We start from the raw sequence: 18,006 nt of genomic DNA, 5'->3' as shown, positions 1-18,006 counted from the left end.
CACATAGAAATGACTAAAATTCGCATTTTAGACAGACTGAAAATGTCACCTTATTAGATAAAACAGATGTTGACAAAGTTTTGCTTAGTAATTTGCAGTTGGAAAAAGGTAAAAAGAAATCACAATATATGTTACTGCAATACTCAGCATATTGTAAAATGTTTAAAATCACAAAAATATTGCATTATGACTTAAGTGCCACGATTATGTTGTGTTGTGGGCCCTTTCATGACTTTCACCTCTTTTATCTTTGTTGAAAATCTCCCACAAGTGTTCGTTTGTGTTGAGCTCTGGTGACTGTGGAAGTTAACATGACTCACATCCTCTTCACTCTCATCAAAGCATTCAACACTGCGTCCTGTATGAAAGTATTTGAATTCATTATGTTTCTCTATTGATTTATTCAGATGTTTTCCTTCAATTTACGACCTACATGTGCAGTATATTTTACCTTGAGAGTGCTTTTAGGTTTAAAAAGTTCAGTCACGTCGGGCTTCCTCAAAACACTATGTACACAACGCAAGTGACACACACTCTCACACACTGTTGAGATGTCACGCGGTGTGCCTCACTGAGGGATTTCCACCTGCTGCTCTGAACAGCTAAACCTGACTTTGCTGCAGCACATCACAGCACACTGCACTTGTGTCAGCAACTTTCCAGAATGACAGTTTCCTGTGCGTCACTTAATTTGCACCACAATTTGAATGACAATGCAATTTATAGCTCTCCGCTTCAAAAACTACAAAGTAAATATAAATAGAAGGACGATTTCTGCGTCTGCTGCCTCCAAGCAAGATTTCTAAAATGAGCCATTTGACAGCTAAGTGGTTTCCGAGGAGCCATTTACTCGGATACTTAGCATTTGAGCGCGGCTATGTGAGAGATGTAAGGAATGCTGCGTCCTCACCAGCAGGAGGAGAAGCTGAAGTGGGCAGACAGAGCTGTGAGAGGGAACTATAATGGCTGGAGCAACAAGTTGAGCTACTGTCATCACACCCACCCCTCTTTTTACTCTGTTTCAGTCTGTCTCCCACACTGCCTACACAGTTACACAGCGTGACACTGACACACACGCACACACACACCCCTTCTCCTCAGCTGCGAGAGCTCGACTCAGCTCAGCTCTCACCTCTCAACGCCATTCACTGTCCGGGTTTTTAATAGTCTCACACCACGAGCCAGCCAGCCGCTAGAACATCAAGGAGAGGAGACCCGACAAATACTGAATCACATGAAAGACATTCACACTGCTGGGCTGTGTCACACCTGTAGGCACATGATCACACACACACACACAGTGACGCCTGTGGTGTATATTTCTCACAGACTAACATACATGAAACCTGCTGGAGAGGTCCAATGAAATATCTCAATGAAGCTTGTGTGAGTCCATGTGTGTGTGTGTGACGAAAGTTGTACTCACCTGTTACCCAAAGACTTTTCTTCCACTTCATGTGGCTTGAAGAACCACTTTCCAATCCTCACAAACCCCTTGTCCATCAAACATCTGCAGCAGTGAAGAGAACAGAGGAGATATAATCAGCTTTATTTTGTATTATCACTGTAGAGGGAAACCATCACAAAAGTAAGATGTAATACATTAATGTAATTTGTTATTTTAGCAGAAAAAAGGATTTGATTTAAAATTGACCCCCATTTTCTACTCAGAATTTGTAGGATCAACCTTCAAAACAGAGCTGAAAGCAGCGCAGCGAGTATTATTATTATTTTTTATTACTGTATTTTATTACAACATCATGTTTATGCAAATATTGTCATAAAAGTAGATCTGAAGCGTCAATAAACACTTCAGGTTGCAGTTATACCTATGAGAAACGGAAAAGGCGTGAGAATGCATGGCTGCACGTTTCACGGCAGACACATCTTCTTACCATAAGTGTTGCAATACAGGTGCACTTGCAGTGTGCAGCATCTCCCTCTTACATTTTATAATGCTTCATACATTTGTGGATATTTTGGTAAAAGTAATACATCAAACAGACAGTAATATTGTAAAGGAACTTAATCACTTCAAATGAAAGTAACAAGTAATACATGGGCCTATGTAATATATTATATTCTGAAAGTAACTTTCCCAGCACTGCATATGATCACAGGAAATTATCAGTTAAAGAAACACCTGAACAATACATATAATGCGAGGAATAATATTCTTGTGAAGCCTATTAGAGAGGTTTTGATGAAATTTTCATTGTGATTTTTGATGCCATAGCTTAAGATTGGTTTTTATAAAGGATTTCTTTCAGTTGTTGACAGTTTCTCGGTTTCTGTCCTCGTTATTAACTTCAAGTTAAGTCACATCGATTTTCTTTACATAGCTCCAATTCATGAAGTTATCTCCGGGCATTTTTGATATAGAGCAGGTATAGACCGTATCCCTTATAATATTATTTATAGAGACCCAAAAGCTATTTCATAACTTATATTAATGGAAACTGTTTAATTCAGTTTTATGTTTAGTTGACCTTGTACAAATTAAATCACTGGAGAAAAATACACCACAAGCAAAAGAGAATATTGGCTTTCTTTGGCTCTTTGCCTCATTGTGTTGCTTTATGATTTTATTTATTATGCATTAACTGCAGCAGGGACCGTCCCTCTGCTACATCTGACGTGGAGTTCATGACAAGTGCACAGGAAAAGCGAAGGTAATCTTTTTGCTAATCTGTGTGGTGCGCACACTTTCCAAAACCTGTCCTTTCATCGGATCAGATTTTGATCACTTCAAACAGCTCGGTCGTCATGCTCCCTATTTGGCTATCCCACCATCTGTGCTCTTCTTCACCTCATTTCGGCCTCCTTTCACAGACAAAACTCAGAACTTTGACTCGTCTCTGTGAGCAGGTGCCAGTGAATTCCCTGCTGGAGCCTCTGACCCGGGTCAAGGAATTACAAAATGATTTTATGGGCTGCTCTCCGCTCAGCCAGGCTGAGCCATCCAAAAGCTTTCAGCCTGCAGCTCTACCATCTTTGGTGCATTTTTATCAACGCATTTTCTTATCTGACCAGAGCCGCTTATTGCACATGAGATCTCTCTCTTGGTAACATTAACAAACAAATTGTGTTTAATCTAGACTGGTCACATTGTTGCAAAGTACCCAAACTGCTTAATAAGGTCAGTATTGGCCCCGGTACGAATTCATTGTATCGGATCAGTGCATCCCTAAGCACGGTCAAAGAATAAATTCTAAGAGGGTTAACAAAGCATTATATCCATGGAGCAAATACTGTGAGTAAATGCAGAATCTAATGCTGAAAAGCCTCCAGGCACAGCTTGTTCAGTAACTGCTAAATGCTGGCTCAAAAAATATTCTTGATCATACTGAAGCCAAGAGGTTACAACCAACTTCTCTCTTTGTTATACACCCAACTTTCTTGGACAACAAATTTGGCTCCTAGAAGCAAATTCTTCTTCTACTGCATGTTTTAGAATTTTTTAAGAAGTGTACACTCCTACACACATATTCATCAAGTGAATATGTAAAGGAAAATGTACTCCTTACCAAAATAATGCTTTTAAAATTATTTTATTTATTTAAAAATTATTTCATTGCTACTACAAAGTCTTTGATTCAGAAATAACAGACTGTCAAAAGGCCCTAATTGATCAAAAACAATGACGTATTCAACAAAAGCTGTTAAATAATAAGGTTTAAACTTGCATTCACTGATTTTTTTGGCTACATTGAGGCATTACAACAAGCTGTAACCATAGCACTGAACTACATTTGCTATATCAGATGAAAATGTTAGCAAGCAGTTGCCTTTTTACATTTCCAGAGGACATTGAGCAACATTTTGGAATTTCCTCTCCTTTTGGCTCTGTTTTTGGTTCCACCAACACCTGTGGGAAATATCTGTCTTGCTACTAAACCAGCGGTTTTCGAACTTTTTGTGCCCGAGGCACACCAAAGTGTAAGCCAAAATCTCAAGGCACACCTGCATTTATAGGCAGAGATCCCGGAGTGTGGGTGGGGAAAAAAAAATAATCAGGGCTCTTGATGTGTCACATTCTATTAATTCCCCCATCCGGTTACTGCCTGAACAAGTTTGCTTAATGGAAGATTTCTTCTTTTTTCGCTGTATTGGGAAATTAAAGCATACTAAGTACTTATTTTGTAAGTTAAAAATGAAGTCATAACTTTTTGTATAGTTGTATATTGAAATAATGATGTTAAAGCGATAGATCACCCAAAAATTAAAATTCACTCAATATATACTCACGCACTGAGTGTTACAGTTGACATTGCAGGATTTGGCTGCAACGCTGCTTTCTGCTGAAGTTCCGGGAATGTTTTGTGAACTGGAGATCTTCACCCATCCTCACATCAGCACAGGGCTGAGTAGACTGAGAGTGAATTTTCATTTTTGGGTGAACTATCACTTTAACTCAGCCAAAATGCATTTATTTCTCATTTAGAAAGTATTTAACCTGCATAATACGCTTGGACGTAATATAAGGTGATGCAGAAATGGCAGTAAAAATGGTCAGGAATGTTAATTTATGCACAAATTAACTCTTGCAAAGATTTTTTGTCAGGGCCGATTGTGAGCTGGGTCGCGATGGTTGGTCATTTTCAAAAAAGCTGGTTCCCAGAAAAAAGTTTGGGAAACACTGAAATAGAGTAAACTGGTAGCTGGAGAGGAGGTGCCCTTGAGCAAGGGTAAATACAGGCTAGGATAAATACCAATGCATGTTGATGACTTGATAATTTTATTTTAATTTTTTTTAATTATTCGTCTAAAGTGGTGGTTCAAGTGTCACATTACTGGTGATGCTGTATTTTTCTGTGGCCATTAAATTTTGTTGTAAGCTAGATGTGAAATTGAAAAGCAAAATGAGGTAAAACTCTACATTCATGACAGGTGTTTTTTGATGCTGGGTGTGTGTGCAACTCCAATTTGGGAGAGATTTGGCAAGATGTTGGCATCCTGTATGCTAACCAAAATGTAAACTTATATGACTAGATTTCAGCATTGAGGTACAGCTACATTCATGATTATGAATAGGCATACTAACCTAAAAACATCTTTTTTGGAATCACAATCAAGTCTCAGACACAGAGCGTCCCCATAACCACAGTAACTCACTGTCAGTCCATGCACATGGTGCAGTTGAAAAGGGAGACGTTGTGCTGTAGAGACAGTGACTCTGAGCGGCATGCATGGGAATAAATTACAATATAACAGATTTGTGAAAACCTGTAATTTCTCTAAGAGGGATTAATGTATTCTTGGTATACTGCACATATCTTTTCTTTCCGTCCCACTCCAAACTCCACAGCGGATACAAGCAGTAGATTATGCTTTCGTAAACTAACCTGTGAGCTGACTGAGGCTTTGTGGGTAATTTATGTCTATTGAAAACATTGCTGCAATGGGCTGCTATAAATCTAGTCTTACTGTAGTGCTGGAGACAGATGTCCCACTTCCTTAACTCAACAAAACATCTGTATAGTCTGATAACCAGCAGACTTCAACTAAACACAAAGCCCTCATCTCTGGGCTGTTTTATGCTGAAAATGTCAAAAAATTAATCGACCAGAGAGCTCTTATAGCTAACAAGCCTAAATTGGTCTTTTTCATAAGGAAGACTTAGACTGACAAATTCAACAATGTCCTACAAAATCCTCACAGTTCGCCCATAAATTATTACTTTTGTACTCATTCCTCTGCACTGTAGTTTTTAGCATCTGTCTTTTGTAAGTGTTATTTTTCTCTGCTTGTTTTATTGAAATATTCATATTTACTTTATTTGGAATTGCTTCATTAAGACTCAATTAACTAATTTAATTCTAAATAATGACAACTATAATAACAGTCAGAGGTCAGTTTCGTCTGTACGATATGTAAGAGAAAACGGAAGTGATCCCCTCCGTGTTGAAATAGTGAGCTATACAAGGAGTTAGCTTCAAGGTAATAGGAAGGTTAATTCAGCCTGCCCCCTATGATGATCACTGATGCTTAACTTAATAGAGAGCAAATATGTGCTGCTTCATTTAACAGATGGCTCTGACTCAGAAAGGAGAGCTTTGGGTACTTGAGCAAGTGATTCAGCACTCAGATTATAATTTCATTAAGGTGAAGCTGCTGGAAGAAAACCGACTCTATCTGTCAACATGACATGAAGTCCTTTTGTTTGACAATTTTTGTTTTTAGAAAATGCCGCGCTTGTTCATTAACAAAACGTAATTTAAGAGTTTACATTCAGAGTGCCAATTTCTACATGTTAAAGATTAATTTTCATTATTCTATACAAAACAGTAAGAACAAAAATGTTTAGAATTAATCAATTTAGCTTCCGAAGTCTCTTGTGAAAGTGTAGAATAACTTTTATTGTGTGTTTATTTTATTATTTTTACTGATAATATTAGTGCATGTGGGTGTATTTTAACTGGGGTTTGTCTTGTCTAGTACGGTCAGTTACTGTAATTTTATTAAAACACAAATTAATAATTAAAATTAAAAAACATATTTATATTAATTTAATGAAATGGCTTACTTAAACTCCCCTATTTAGCATTTATAGGTTCTAAATAAACACTATAACATAATATAAATTTTAATTGTTTATAACACACACACACACCTATTACACAGTTGTGTGCAGATATGAGGGCATTTTTAATTTTATATGTTCAGTATTTGTCAGCAATTATAACTTCTGCTATTAAGATACGTTTTATATTATTTCATGTGCTCTTTATTATATTGTCATTGTTTAATTTCATTTCATTATCATTATTTGTTTGAACAAAAAAAAAGTTAAATAAGTTCATTTTACTTCATTTTAATACCACTTTTCAGTGATGGAAAAATTTAAAAACTCAAAATTCATAGGTTATACACTCGATAAAGTGTACATTCTAAGCAACTACACTTGTACAGTGGTAGAGGAAGGAGATATTGTACTTTAAAAAGTTTAACAATATTTTTTAAAATAAGCCAAGCATTACAATTTTTATTTCAGTAAAAGTACAAAAATATTTGCATCAAAATATATTTAAAATACCAAAAGTAAAACTACTTATTATGCAGACTGTCCCATTCAAGAATAATATATGTTATAATATTGGATCACAGTTAAGCCCAAACTGCATTTGTTGCGAACAATTTTAATCAATTAATGCTTGTGAGTTACATTAATGAATATGAATTATTTATTAATTATATTTTGTATTATCAATCTGAACATGCAAAGTAACTAGTAACTCAATTTATTAAATAAATGCAGTGGAGTCAAATACATGTATGCAAAAATTTCACTCCTCGGGTAAATGCACTTGAAGATATTACTTTCCACCACTGCGCACCTAATATGTTTTTATATTCTGTGTATATCATTCAGCAGGCTTCGCTGTGCAGCTAATGAAGAGCTTCTGCATAATGATGATGGTTTTACCTCTCCAGCAGGTTGTGTATGGCCTTGAACAGGAGGGTCCGGCACTCGTAGGACAGCCCACACTCCCACAGCCCCTCCTCAGACACTGAAAGAGAAGAAGAAAATAATTACAATTATTAAATTATACATCTCAATATTTTAGTATCTCTCTGTAATAAAAATAGTTATGATATTTCCTGTGACAGTGAAACATCTGCACACACCAGCTTGAGGATAATAAACAACACATTTAACTACATGTGTCAAAACATGCGGCATGTGCTGATGAGAAAACCTGCACATCAGATCAGAAATTACACTGAAGATAAAGATGTGTGTGCACACACGCGTGGGCATGTGTGCACGCGTGTGTGTGCGAGGGTGCTCGGCTGCACAGCTGTCAGGTTGGCTGCAGCGACAGCCCAGTCAAACCCCATGCAGTTGTCAACCCCAGTTAGCCGGAGAGTGAGAGCGCGCAGGCTGACACACATGCTTGCGTGCTCAGGTTTGAGTTCAAACTCAACCCTGAGAAATTCAAGCAGCCGGAGACAAATGTGGTCAAAATCGGCCGCACTTTGACATGTCAGCAGCTGGTTCGCATGTGTCAAATGTGATTTCTTTAACCCCCCGCGACCCCAACGCTGCCACCAACCCCCATTGCGAGCTCCCAAAATGAACACACACAAACATGTACACACATTCTGGGGCCTGTTAACAGTGTTTCTCTTTGTTCTTTGCCATATACCTGCAGGGCTCCTGGAAGAACTGGAGGCTTGTGGGTGGGTGTTGTGTTTGCTTATAGGGTGGTGGCAAACAAACCAAGCATCACAGAAATACACAAGAAAAAAGGAATGAGAGACAGAGGCAGATCGCCTGGGGGATGGGTGGCAGAAAACCCCAGCAGAGGTTTTCCTCCTCTTCTCTGATTTTTTCTCTCCTTTCTCCTTCTCTCTGTTGCTTTGTTAATATTTCCCTCCTGATTTTTTTCCTCCTCTTGTTCTTCTTCTTCATACCAGAGTGAATGAAATTTCCTTACTCGCCAGAATTACCCTGTAACCATGGAAACGCTGGCGGTGAGAACATGGCGCCCTGGCATTCAATTTCAACACTGGTCTCCTCCCGCCCCTCACCCTCCTCCTTCTCCTCCTTTCCTCTGTTCTACTGCTTCCAACACCCCTCCACCTCCCACTTCCCCCCCCACCCCTCATTTACTCCTGCTTCAGGGCTCAGACAGGAAGCTCGCTCTCGCCAGCTCCTCTACAGAGAGCAGAGAGATAGAGCGAGCACCACGAGCAGAATGCCAAGTCTCCAGCAAATCCAGCTCATTAGCTCTCACTGTCTCTATATCTCCTTCTCTCCCCCTTAAAAACCACCTAACTTCTAACTTCTTCCCCCCCACCCTGCCAATCCTCCACCACCCATCTTCATTTACTCTCATCATGACTGGCTCCACCGCAGGCTCTTGACCCCCATTACTCCAAAAACTGTGTCACTGACTCGCATCCTCTCGACACTCCTGCCCAAAAGTCGACAGCAGGCACCCCGGAGAACTCAAAGGGATAGTTCGGATTATTTAAAGTAGCTGTATGAGGTACTTTTCCATAGTCAGTGTTTTACCTACAGTAGACCACAGCCACTTAAAAAAGGTTCAACTAAAAAAAGCAATGTCAGTTTAAGTGTACCCCATATTTATATATAATATTTTTAACACTTTCCCTTACCATTAGACAGCCTTTTCTGATGAAACCAAATATTGCTCCAAATCAAAAATCCCTAATTTTACCTCACAGAACATGAGAATCGCTGATCTACCATTATCTTGAAAAAAAAAGGTGGTACTGCAATCCAAATAATGAGCTGGGAACAATAGACGGTGCATTAACTGGGCTGAGGTTTTATTTAGTACACAGTGTATGGTTGAAGCAGATTGTTCCCCCCCACCTCCTCCTCAGACTCGAGGAAGCTCAGGCGGGCTGCAGGAGCGCTGCAGGAACGAAAGACAAGTGCGACAGCATGTCCTCCACTGTAAGTTGATCAGCTGTTTATAACTGTTAATTGTTTGTTTGTCAGTGTAAAAGTAAAGGCTGTTATCCTGAAAACAAAAGCCCACTGCTCTGAAAATACACTGAAGTTTGAGTTCAGCGACCGCCTCCCACACTCCATTAACATATTGCTCACTTTAACTGTTAAAAACATCTACGCCTTCCAAAAAATTATTAATGATTTCTTACGACTCATTAACAAACATTTACTCGTTTGGAGAACAGTTGGCATCAATTTGAACTTTAATTAATGTGAAATTGGCAAACTAAAATAGTTATTCCTGTCATGATCATTTTATAATAATTTACAGTAAATATTTTAGATTTCTAATTTTTTCAAGTGGTTAAAATTGCTTTTTTTTTTTGCTGACCCTGTCCACCACAGTTAACTGTTTAGCTCTGATGCTGGTACTCCTCTCTCACTTTTACTAACTGGCAGCTTGCCAGCCGGCATGTGCTGTAGATAGTAACCTAAGGGTAAATATTTTATACATCAAATAATCTGAACTATCCCTTTATAGGAAACTTTTCCACATTTGTCTCCTTCATTTCCTGCCTGTGTTTTTCCAGCTCCTAAAAGAGCAGGTAGAATGTGTTTTACAAATCCCAACAGTGGCAACAGCACATACATACGCCTGGAAAACATGCAATCCACATTAGACACTCCTGTTTATATTGTAGCTGTCAGAGAGCCAGCTCACTGCGCCATATCAACACATGGTGTGACAAATCACTCTTGCAAGCATACAAGGTCAGGCATCCGCACAAGCATGCACACACAACCGCACACCAATATTATAAATATAGAAAATGGAGTGTGAAATAAAACAATGAGCTGATACATTAAAGCAGCGATGTCCCGTAGGGGCGTGTGTGTGATGCGTACACTTGGAGAAAACACCATGAAACTGTCATTTCACCAGCAGTCAGTCAGGAACCGCCATGTTTGGAGCTTTTACTGGCTGTTAATCAGAGGAGGAACACAAATGGCCCAAGGGAGAAGTGCGCTGTAGACACTAAATGCACAGCTAAGTGCAATAGGGCTTTAAAGCATCCTGATCCATCATTCATCACAGGCTGAGCTGCAGGGAACTGCATCATGCCTGAAAGATCTTAAAGGAGCTGGATGTAATCAGCCTCAATTAGATAAAACTGAAAGCTCATCATTCTTTGGTTTTTACTGATTTTCACTAATAATTGACCAGATTTCTTTTAAAAGAAGATCTATTTAAAAAATGATTTCCACACAGATTTAAAGGACCAGTGTGTAACATTTAAGGGGCTCTATTAGCAGAATATGTTAGAAATGGAATAAAATATTTAGGAATGTTTTCATCAGTGTATAATCACCTGAAAAAAAGAATAATTGAATTTTAGTTATATATATTTATAGAGGGAACAGGTTCTCTTCCACAGAAGAAACCATGTTACACTGCAGTGTTTCTACAGTAGTCCAGAACGGTCCAGAAGTCATGTTTGTTTCTGACTCATTATGCACCAGACTCTCCGGACTGGAAATATTTTTCAAATCCAAGAGTTTTGCAAATAAGGAGCTAATTAAACTGCAAAATTTCAAATACTCAACAATTTGATATTTTTATCATGCACACTCGCTGTAGAACAACCCTAAAATCAGTGGCATGATTACTCATGAAGCACACACATACACACTATTAGTCGTATATACATTTTATCAACAGTGTGTTGTATTTTACAGTTTAATTAGGTATTTAGGCGACTGTATTGTGCAAGTGAAAGTAAGTTCACAACCACAGTTAACGCGCTGACAGAGGAAGTCATCACATGATCAAATAGAGACAGTGGAAAACATCAACATACATTATTCAGCAATCATCATTGCATATCTATATATAACAAAATACTAAATCAGAAATTATTGATTAAATTGATCATTTTTTTTATAATTTTATAGTTTTATTGATAGCTAGTAGCTGCATTTTCAGGTCATATATAACATATGGTTTAATTTAAACAGTGTTCTGGTTTAAACACAGGCGTATTTCAGAGGCATCAATCTGAATTACTTGCAAGGGCCTGTTCTCTATCCAACACATTGTTGGAAAGCCCACTCTCTCTGCAGGCCCCAGTGCAGCTGTGCTGTCTGTATTTAAACCCCTGCCTGAAATAAAATACCACAGATAAAAATGTCTTGGATTGATGCGGCCAAAAATATATTTGTTGTAGTTTATTCCAAACAGCCCAAAAACAGTTACACAAGGATACACATGGTCACGGTGTGTTTGTGTATGTGCAGCAGAGTGCATGAATGTTTGCCTCAGAACGATGAAACACATCAGCGTGGGAGGAACATCAGGCATCACACGCATTTACAAGCCCAGAAGTATCCTGGTTATGATGGAGTTTTTGGAGTATCCTGCTAACCTTTTGTGCATGTAAATATCATATCCTGGTTTCAGAAACCTGAATAAGTCCTTGTTCCAGAATATGCTACGGTGCTTGCAAACCCTCCCAATTTTCCCAAGAGACTGTAATCAAAATTAAACGTGTGCTCAGTAAGGCTAAATGCTGTTATCACATTGAGTTTTCCAGCCAGTAGGTGTCAGTTATAGGTCATCTGCAGACACATGTTTGCCAAAAAATGCGTACTAATTATTTTGTTATTTTCATTCTTTGAAAGTTAGCATGAAATTCTTCCTTGGTTTGAAAACCTCCCTATTTTCACATTTCAAGGTCAGCAAGTAGGTATGCTACAGAACACAGTGACAAAACTGCAGGCAGACAATCACAAATCTGGAAAATGTTATAATCATGTACAACCACATCACGTGTCTTCAACTGAATAAAGTACAAAGAGGAAAAGGACCATCCAGATTGTTACTAGCAGTAACTTCAAAAGCGAGCACCTGTGATGGTACGGGGGTGTGTTGCCCATCCGTGAAGGCCCCATTAATGCTGAAAGGTAAATACAGGTTTGGAGCGACATGTGCTACCATCCAGATGTCTTTTTCAGAGAAGTCCCTGCTTATTCCAGCAAGACATTGCAGAGACACCCTGTGCATGTGCTACAACAGCGTGGCTTTGTAGTTAAAGAGTTCAGGCACTAGATTGACCTTCCTGCAGTCCAGACCTGTCTCCCATTAATAATGTGTGGCACATTATGAAGAGCAATGTGACAACAGAGACCCTGGACTGTTGAGAATGTGCAAGAATGAGAAAGAAGTTCGCTTTTGAATCTTAAGTAATTAGTGTCCTCAGTTTCCAAACACTTAAAAGAAAAGGTGATGTAACACAGTGGTAAACAGGCTCCCATCCCACGTTTTTGAAACATGTTGCAGGCATCAAATTCAGAATGAGTGTACATTTGCAAAATACAATAAAGTTAATCAGATTGGATATTAAATGTCTTGTTTTTGTACTGAATTCAGTTGAATAATTGCAAATCACTGTATTCTGTTAAGTTAAGTTTTAAACAACATCCCAGCTTTTTTGGAATTGGGGTTGTATACAGGTATAAGAATATAACCGGAGTGTTTATGTTCCACGTAAACATCTTGAATATGATCAAAACCAAGATAAGACTCAATACCAGGATACTCATGTGCATGTACATGCTGTCAAAAATTGTCACAACCATTACAAATGCATGTGTTTGTGTTCATTTTCATGCATGCAGTGTGTGTGACAGCTGGATTTCCAAAGTGCCTCTTCTGTGCACATGTGAGCTCTGGGCCTGACTTTGCATGTGCATACAGTGAGGTAACGTCCTCACAAATGTGTGTTTATTTCACGCAACCTTCCTCCCCCCATCCCCGTGGCCCGATGCTCTTAACTGCCACGCCGCCCCAAACACAAACAAGCAGTGATGGAACTGGGTCGCCACTACCACTCTATATCTCCACCTCTCTTTCTCTCCATCCCATCCTCTGTATCTAACCTCCATCTCTCTCTTTTCCCTTCACTGTCTCATCTTTACATCCGTCTTCTCCCTCCTTTCACGTCCTCTGACTGTGTTGGTCTCACACCACTAGAGGGAGTGACCTCTCACCGCTGCTAACACGCCACAAAGATGGTATTGATCTAAGGGGGAGAGACAGTGGAAGTTGAGGTGTGACAACACTCTGTCTCCCACATGATGACCCCTCTCCACACGTTTCCTTCCTCCTCTGTCTCTCTCTGGCTCTCTCATTCACTCATTTGTCTCAGATCAATAACACCAGCAGTCTTGGCGTCCAGTGGTGTCTCTGCAGTGTGCAGGCTGTGTGTGCTCTGACTGGGCAGTGTGTGTGCGTGTATGGAAGATTGTGTATAACCCCACTGCCACTTTACTAATTAGCTGCCCTGCTGCATGTCTGAGCAGAGGTTGGGCTCTGATTGCTCTGTATGTGTGTGTGTTTGTATGTGTGTTGTGCCTGTGGTGCTTGTGCATAGCAACAAGACTTAGTGTGCTTGTGTGTTTTTACTAATAAGCAAGAGAGAGAAAAATTACAAGGCTGCACAGATGGACAGAAATGGAAACGGAGAGACAGAGGGACACACAGGGAGAGAGGGATAAGGATGATGATAATAATGATAATGATGATATGTCTCCTGAGCGGACGCACTAACAAATTAGTCGACTAAATCTTAATAACAGATTACATGAAACTAATGGAGCACATGTATGCATCTCTGTGTCCTGGTATAATGAATATTACAATGAATTTCAGAACTTCTCTATAATGAAATTTTCAAACATTGAAGCAACATTTTTTATCATATCTATATCTCCTATTATAAAGTGGCAGCTTCACAATCATTTGGATGCTGCCTCTGTTATTCCCACTCTATGTCTGTTCTCACACCGTACAACTTTGGTCCCAACAAGTCAGGGCTGTCCATGTCCATGCTTTCCCCATTTAATTGGACCATTTTTGAAGTGTTTGCACCGGATCATTTTACTGTCTGCTGGTTGGGTGGACCTATTTTGCATGCTAAATAAATAATATCTAGGAACATACATCCATATTTTAAATTAAATGTACACGTTTATATCTGGAGCTGGTTTTACTGGCCATTTGTCAGTCACACAGACCTGGCAACCCTGCAACAAGTGGATAACATTTTATGACACTGAGTGATACACCACCAACCGCACACTGATTTTGGTGATCATATTTTATAAAGAAATGGTGTTTGGTTTTCCTTCTGAGGTCCTCCGGCTGCTCCGCCTCAACTCTCTGTGATTTACAGAGTTTCCTGATGTAAAGTAAACTGCCGCGAAATGTAGCTGCTGTAAGTACGTTTGGCGGTAGTGCAGAAGAGACCGAAGAGGACAGTGACAGAAGGTATTAAGAGAAAAAAAAAGAATAACTGACTGAGAGGCTGGACAAGACTCATTGGCAAGTGCTTTGTGAAATGAAAGGCTGCAAGACAGACACCAAGCTGGCTGTCTTGCAGTTGGACTATAAATACAACTGTCCACCTTTTGAATTCAACTTTCTTGTTTTTACTGAACTAATTAATTGCCTTGTTTAAACCTTAAAAGACAGAAACAAAACAAAACTCACAAAAATGTCCTTGGTTTGTCCTTCTGCTGCTCCAACAATTACCAGCTCTGGTTTGGTCAAAATAAACTCTTATTTCACTGCGTTAGAAGTGAAAATATTCTCTATTCTCTACAGGCTGTTTGCCTCTCATTCATTCAATGGCTCAGTGGGTTTCTACTGTGTCACGCTGAGCAGTGGCTCTCACTTGTTCAGAACATTAAATGAGAAAAATAAAATGACAAAAATGGCCCCAGCAAAACACAAAAAATCCAACCAGAGACGGACATGCACATGCACATGAGCCCCCAACACGCTCAACATACACAGCCAGGTTTATAATGTGAGGTAAACACTGTGCGAGAAACTTGACACGTGTTAGTGTCCTGTAAAAGCTCACACTGCATTTTTATGACACTGCCTGACAGTGAAACCGAAGTGAGTGTAAGTGGTTTATCAACACCCTGAGGTGAAGTCTTATGACGTCACCAAAGAAATTTAAAAAGGTCAGAAAAGCTGACTTTTTCAAAAAAAAAGACAGGGCTTCAGATCAGCACGAAGAGAAGTACCTGTTGCATCATCAATACTCATTAACACAACCTATTGAGCGGCACATGCAGACAGTATTTTTGAGACTCCATCCACTTTCATTGCTCGACCAGTCTGATTTTTGCATCTATTGCCTCCATATAGAGGGTAAATTCCCACCAAGGACATGTGCTATTTCTGTGATATGAGCAAAACGTCTAACACGGCCGGTTTCCCATTTAACGCTCACATGGACATCGGAAGAAGTCCAATAGTGCACAGAGACGCAAGAAGCCCAGAGGGAATTACTTATAGCCTTCATCTATATAGCAATAGCAGTTCACTGTCTTTGTACTGACTGTTAATGGCAATAATATGCTGTGTTGACACTGACACCGAGCCGGGGTTAATGCAGTTTGGCCAGCAATGCTACACGACCCTCAATATAAAACAGACAATAGGTATAACTTGAATATATTTGTGTGCAGTAAAGAAAGGGAACCAGTGACAGCATGACCTGTTTTCCACATGTCAGGAGAACCTTTATGATGGAACTTATTATTCAGGAACTTTACCTCCACTTGACAAATCTGCTTCCAATTTGGGTTCTTTGGCTGTATCTTTAGTTTGAGGTGTGGCAGGCAAACATTAGAGTGTTGAATAAGTCTTTGTAGATGACAAACCTTTAAGTTCATCATTGGATCCTGAATGTTTTTGGTCAAGAGGCCTTAGTTTGAACAGTTTTTACATCATCACATTTGTTCTTTTTGCCAGTGTTCCTTGAGCTAACTAATTATGGGATTCTATTATTTTATTATTGTCACTGCCCCTGTCGTTCTGTCCGATCTATAACTCTGTAACACATCACCTCTGACCTCTGATCTCTTCAGATTGTTCCTAAATATTCAACTGAGATGGCTCATTTTTCCCCATATTCACTCGGCTTGAATTGGACTCGAGTCACAAATTTGATCACTTTAAACTCAAAACCTTGAGCCTTCTGACTTGAAAATACTTAACAGGTTACATCCTTTTACCACCACAATCTAATCAGTTCATCCTTGAATCACAGTGGACATTTCTTGAGATATTGTGTTCATGAGAATAGGACGGACAGATGGATAAACCGAAAAACATTTGTGTACAAAAACTACAAAAAAAAGTTGAGTTGCAGCATGCAAAGCGTGCAGACTGAAAATTACAGACAGATATGCAACAATTTCCAATTCTGTTCAACATTTGGAGAACAGTCAGTCAAAGCTCTGATGTTAAAATGGCATTACATTAGTGAATAGCACATTGTAACTTGTTTAGGACTTGAAGCTTTAAGACTTTTCCTGACTTGGGACTGGTGTGCAAACACTTCCTTGACTTTCTTGTGCCTTTGTATTATGTCCTCTTATAAAACTGAAATCTGTTTGTAAAATAAAATGTGATGAGCACCAAGTATTAATGAGGCATTTTTTCAGGAGGGTTCGCTGTCTACAAATGGACAATTCAGCTAATAGTCTGAAATGCTGACGGACACCTTCTGAAGTCATATTATTCTGGCAAAAGCTGGTTTGAGGGTTAAAAAAAAGGGAGAGCACCCTGACCTGTGCTCCAAACAGCTGATCAGTTACATCATATTATGGTTAAACTTTGATTGTAGATTCAATCCAAACTGTAGCAACTCTGTTTATTACCTTCTGGGGTGAAACAAGGGCACATTACTCAATAATTGCTACCATAACTCAGTGTGAATGCGTCAGCATCTGTGTTGAAAAATTAGCTCATTCGTCACCAGAGATACATTTCTGTGAAACTCAGTACAGTCTCCATCCTTTATCCGCACTGATTCTTCACGATTATAGGATCAAAGTGGCTTTTATGTACAGCTATCTTATTTGACAATTTCTCTTTCGCATTCATTTGAAACACTTTGACTGTCTCATGTAACAGCTGTGGGTTTTGAGCTTGGTAACAGTAACTACACCTTTGATTGAGCCCACTCTGTATAAATGAGTGAAATCAGCAGCTGTGGAGTTCAGGTAGAAGTTTAACCAATAAACATGTTTGTTTCTATGCTAAATGGTTGAGAACCAACACTGTCCTCAGCAATTTGTTATTACTCTTGTTCTGATCTCTGTTTTCAGTCACATGAGCATCAGGCAGCTGGCTGATGGGAAAGATTCCTTTACACAGAAGAAAAAGGATCAGGCAAGGTCAATTAAACATCAAGTGGCATCTGACACCAGTAACATAAGGACACAACATCTGACTGTGCCTTTTATACAGCAACATGTAAATGCAAGCCTGCACCACTGGCTGGTATGTAATCGTACATATCGATGTGCATGCTTGTAATGTTCAGGTCAACCATGTCTGTATTCAGTCTCCACTGCCTCACTGTGTCTCTCACACATACAGACATATACATGTCCTCAGTGAAGATGCAGATGCATGAAAGTGCCCATCATGGGTTACAGTTTTACAACCAAAGAGAATAACACGTGAAAAAAACAGTGAAAAAACCTGCACCCTCCCC

General features: G+C 39.3%; 1 protein-coding gene across 6 annotated transcripts in view; it reads right to left on the bottom strand.

The window, feature by feature from the left end:
- LOC146308352 (mediator of RNA polymerase II transcription subunit 13-like) overlaps positions 1-18,006 on the bottom strand; it is a 115,407-nt gene that overhangs the window by 32,702 nt on the left and 64,699 nt on the right. For all 6 annotated transcript variants that reach the window (XM_084745495.1, XM_084745496.1, XM_084745494.1 and 3 more), the window contains exons 3-4: positions 7,427-7,511; positions 1,427-1,510 (exon numbers count right to left, since the gene is read on the bottom strand). In XM_084745495.1, coding sequence (XP_084601621.1) covers positions 1,427-1,510; positions 7,427-7,511 — 169 coding nt within the window. The remainder of the gene's footprint in view (positions 1-1,426; positions 1,511-7,426; positions 7,512-18,006) is intronic.

This window comes from Lutjanus erythropterus, chromosome 20 (genome assembly GCF_056507025.1).
Source record: "Lutjanus erythropterus isolate fLutEry1 chromosome 20, fLutEry1.hap2, whole genome shotgun sequence".
Lineage (NCBI taxonomy): Eukaryota > Metazoa > Chordata > Actinopteri > Lutjaniformes > Lutjanidae > Lutjanus > Lutjanus erythropterus.
The sequence above is the reverse complement of the archived record's forward strand: the minus strand, read 5'-3'. Positions and strand labels throughout refer to the sequence as shown.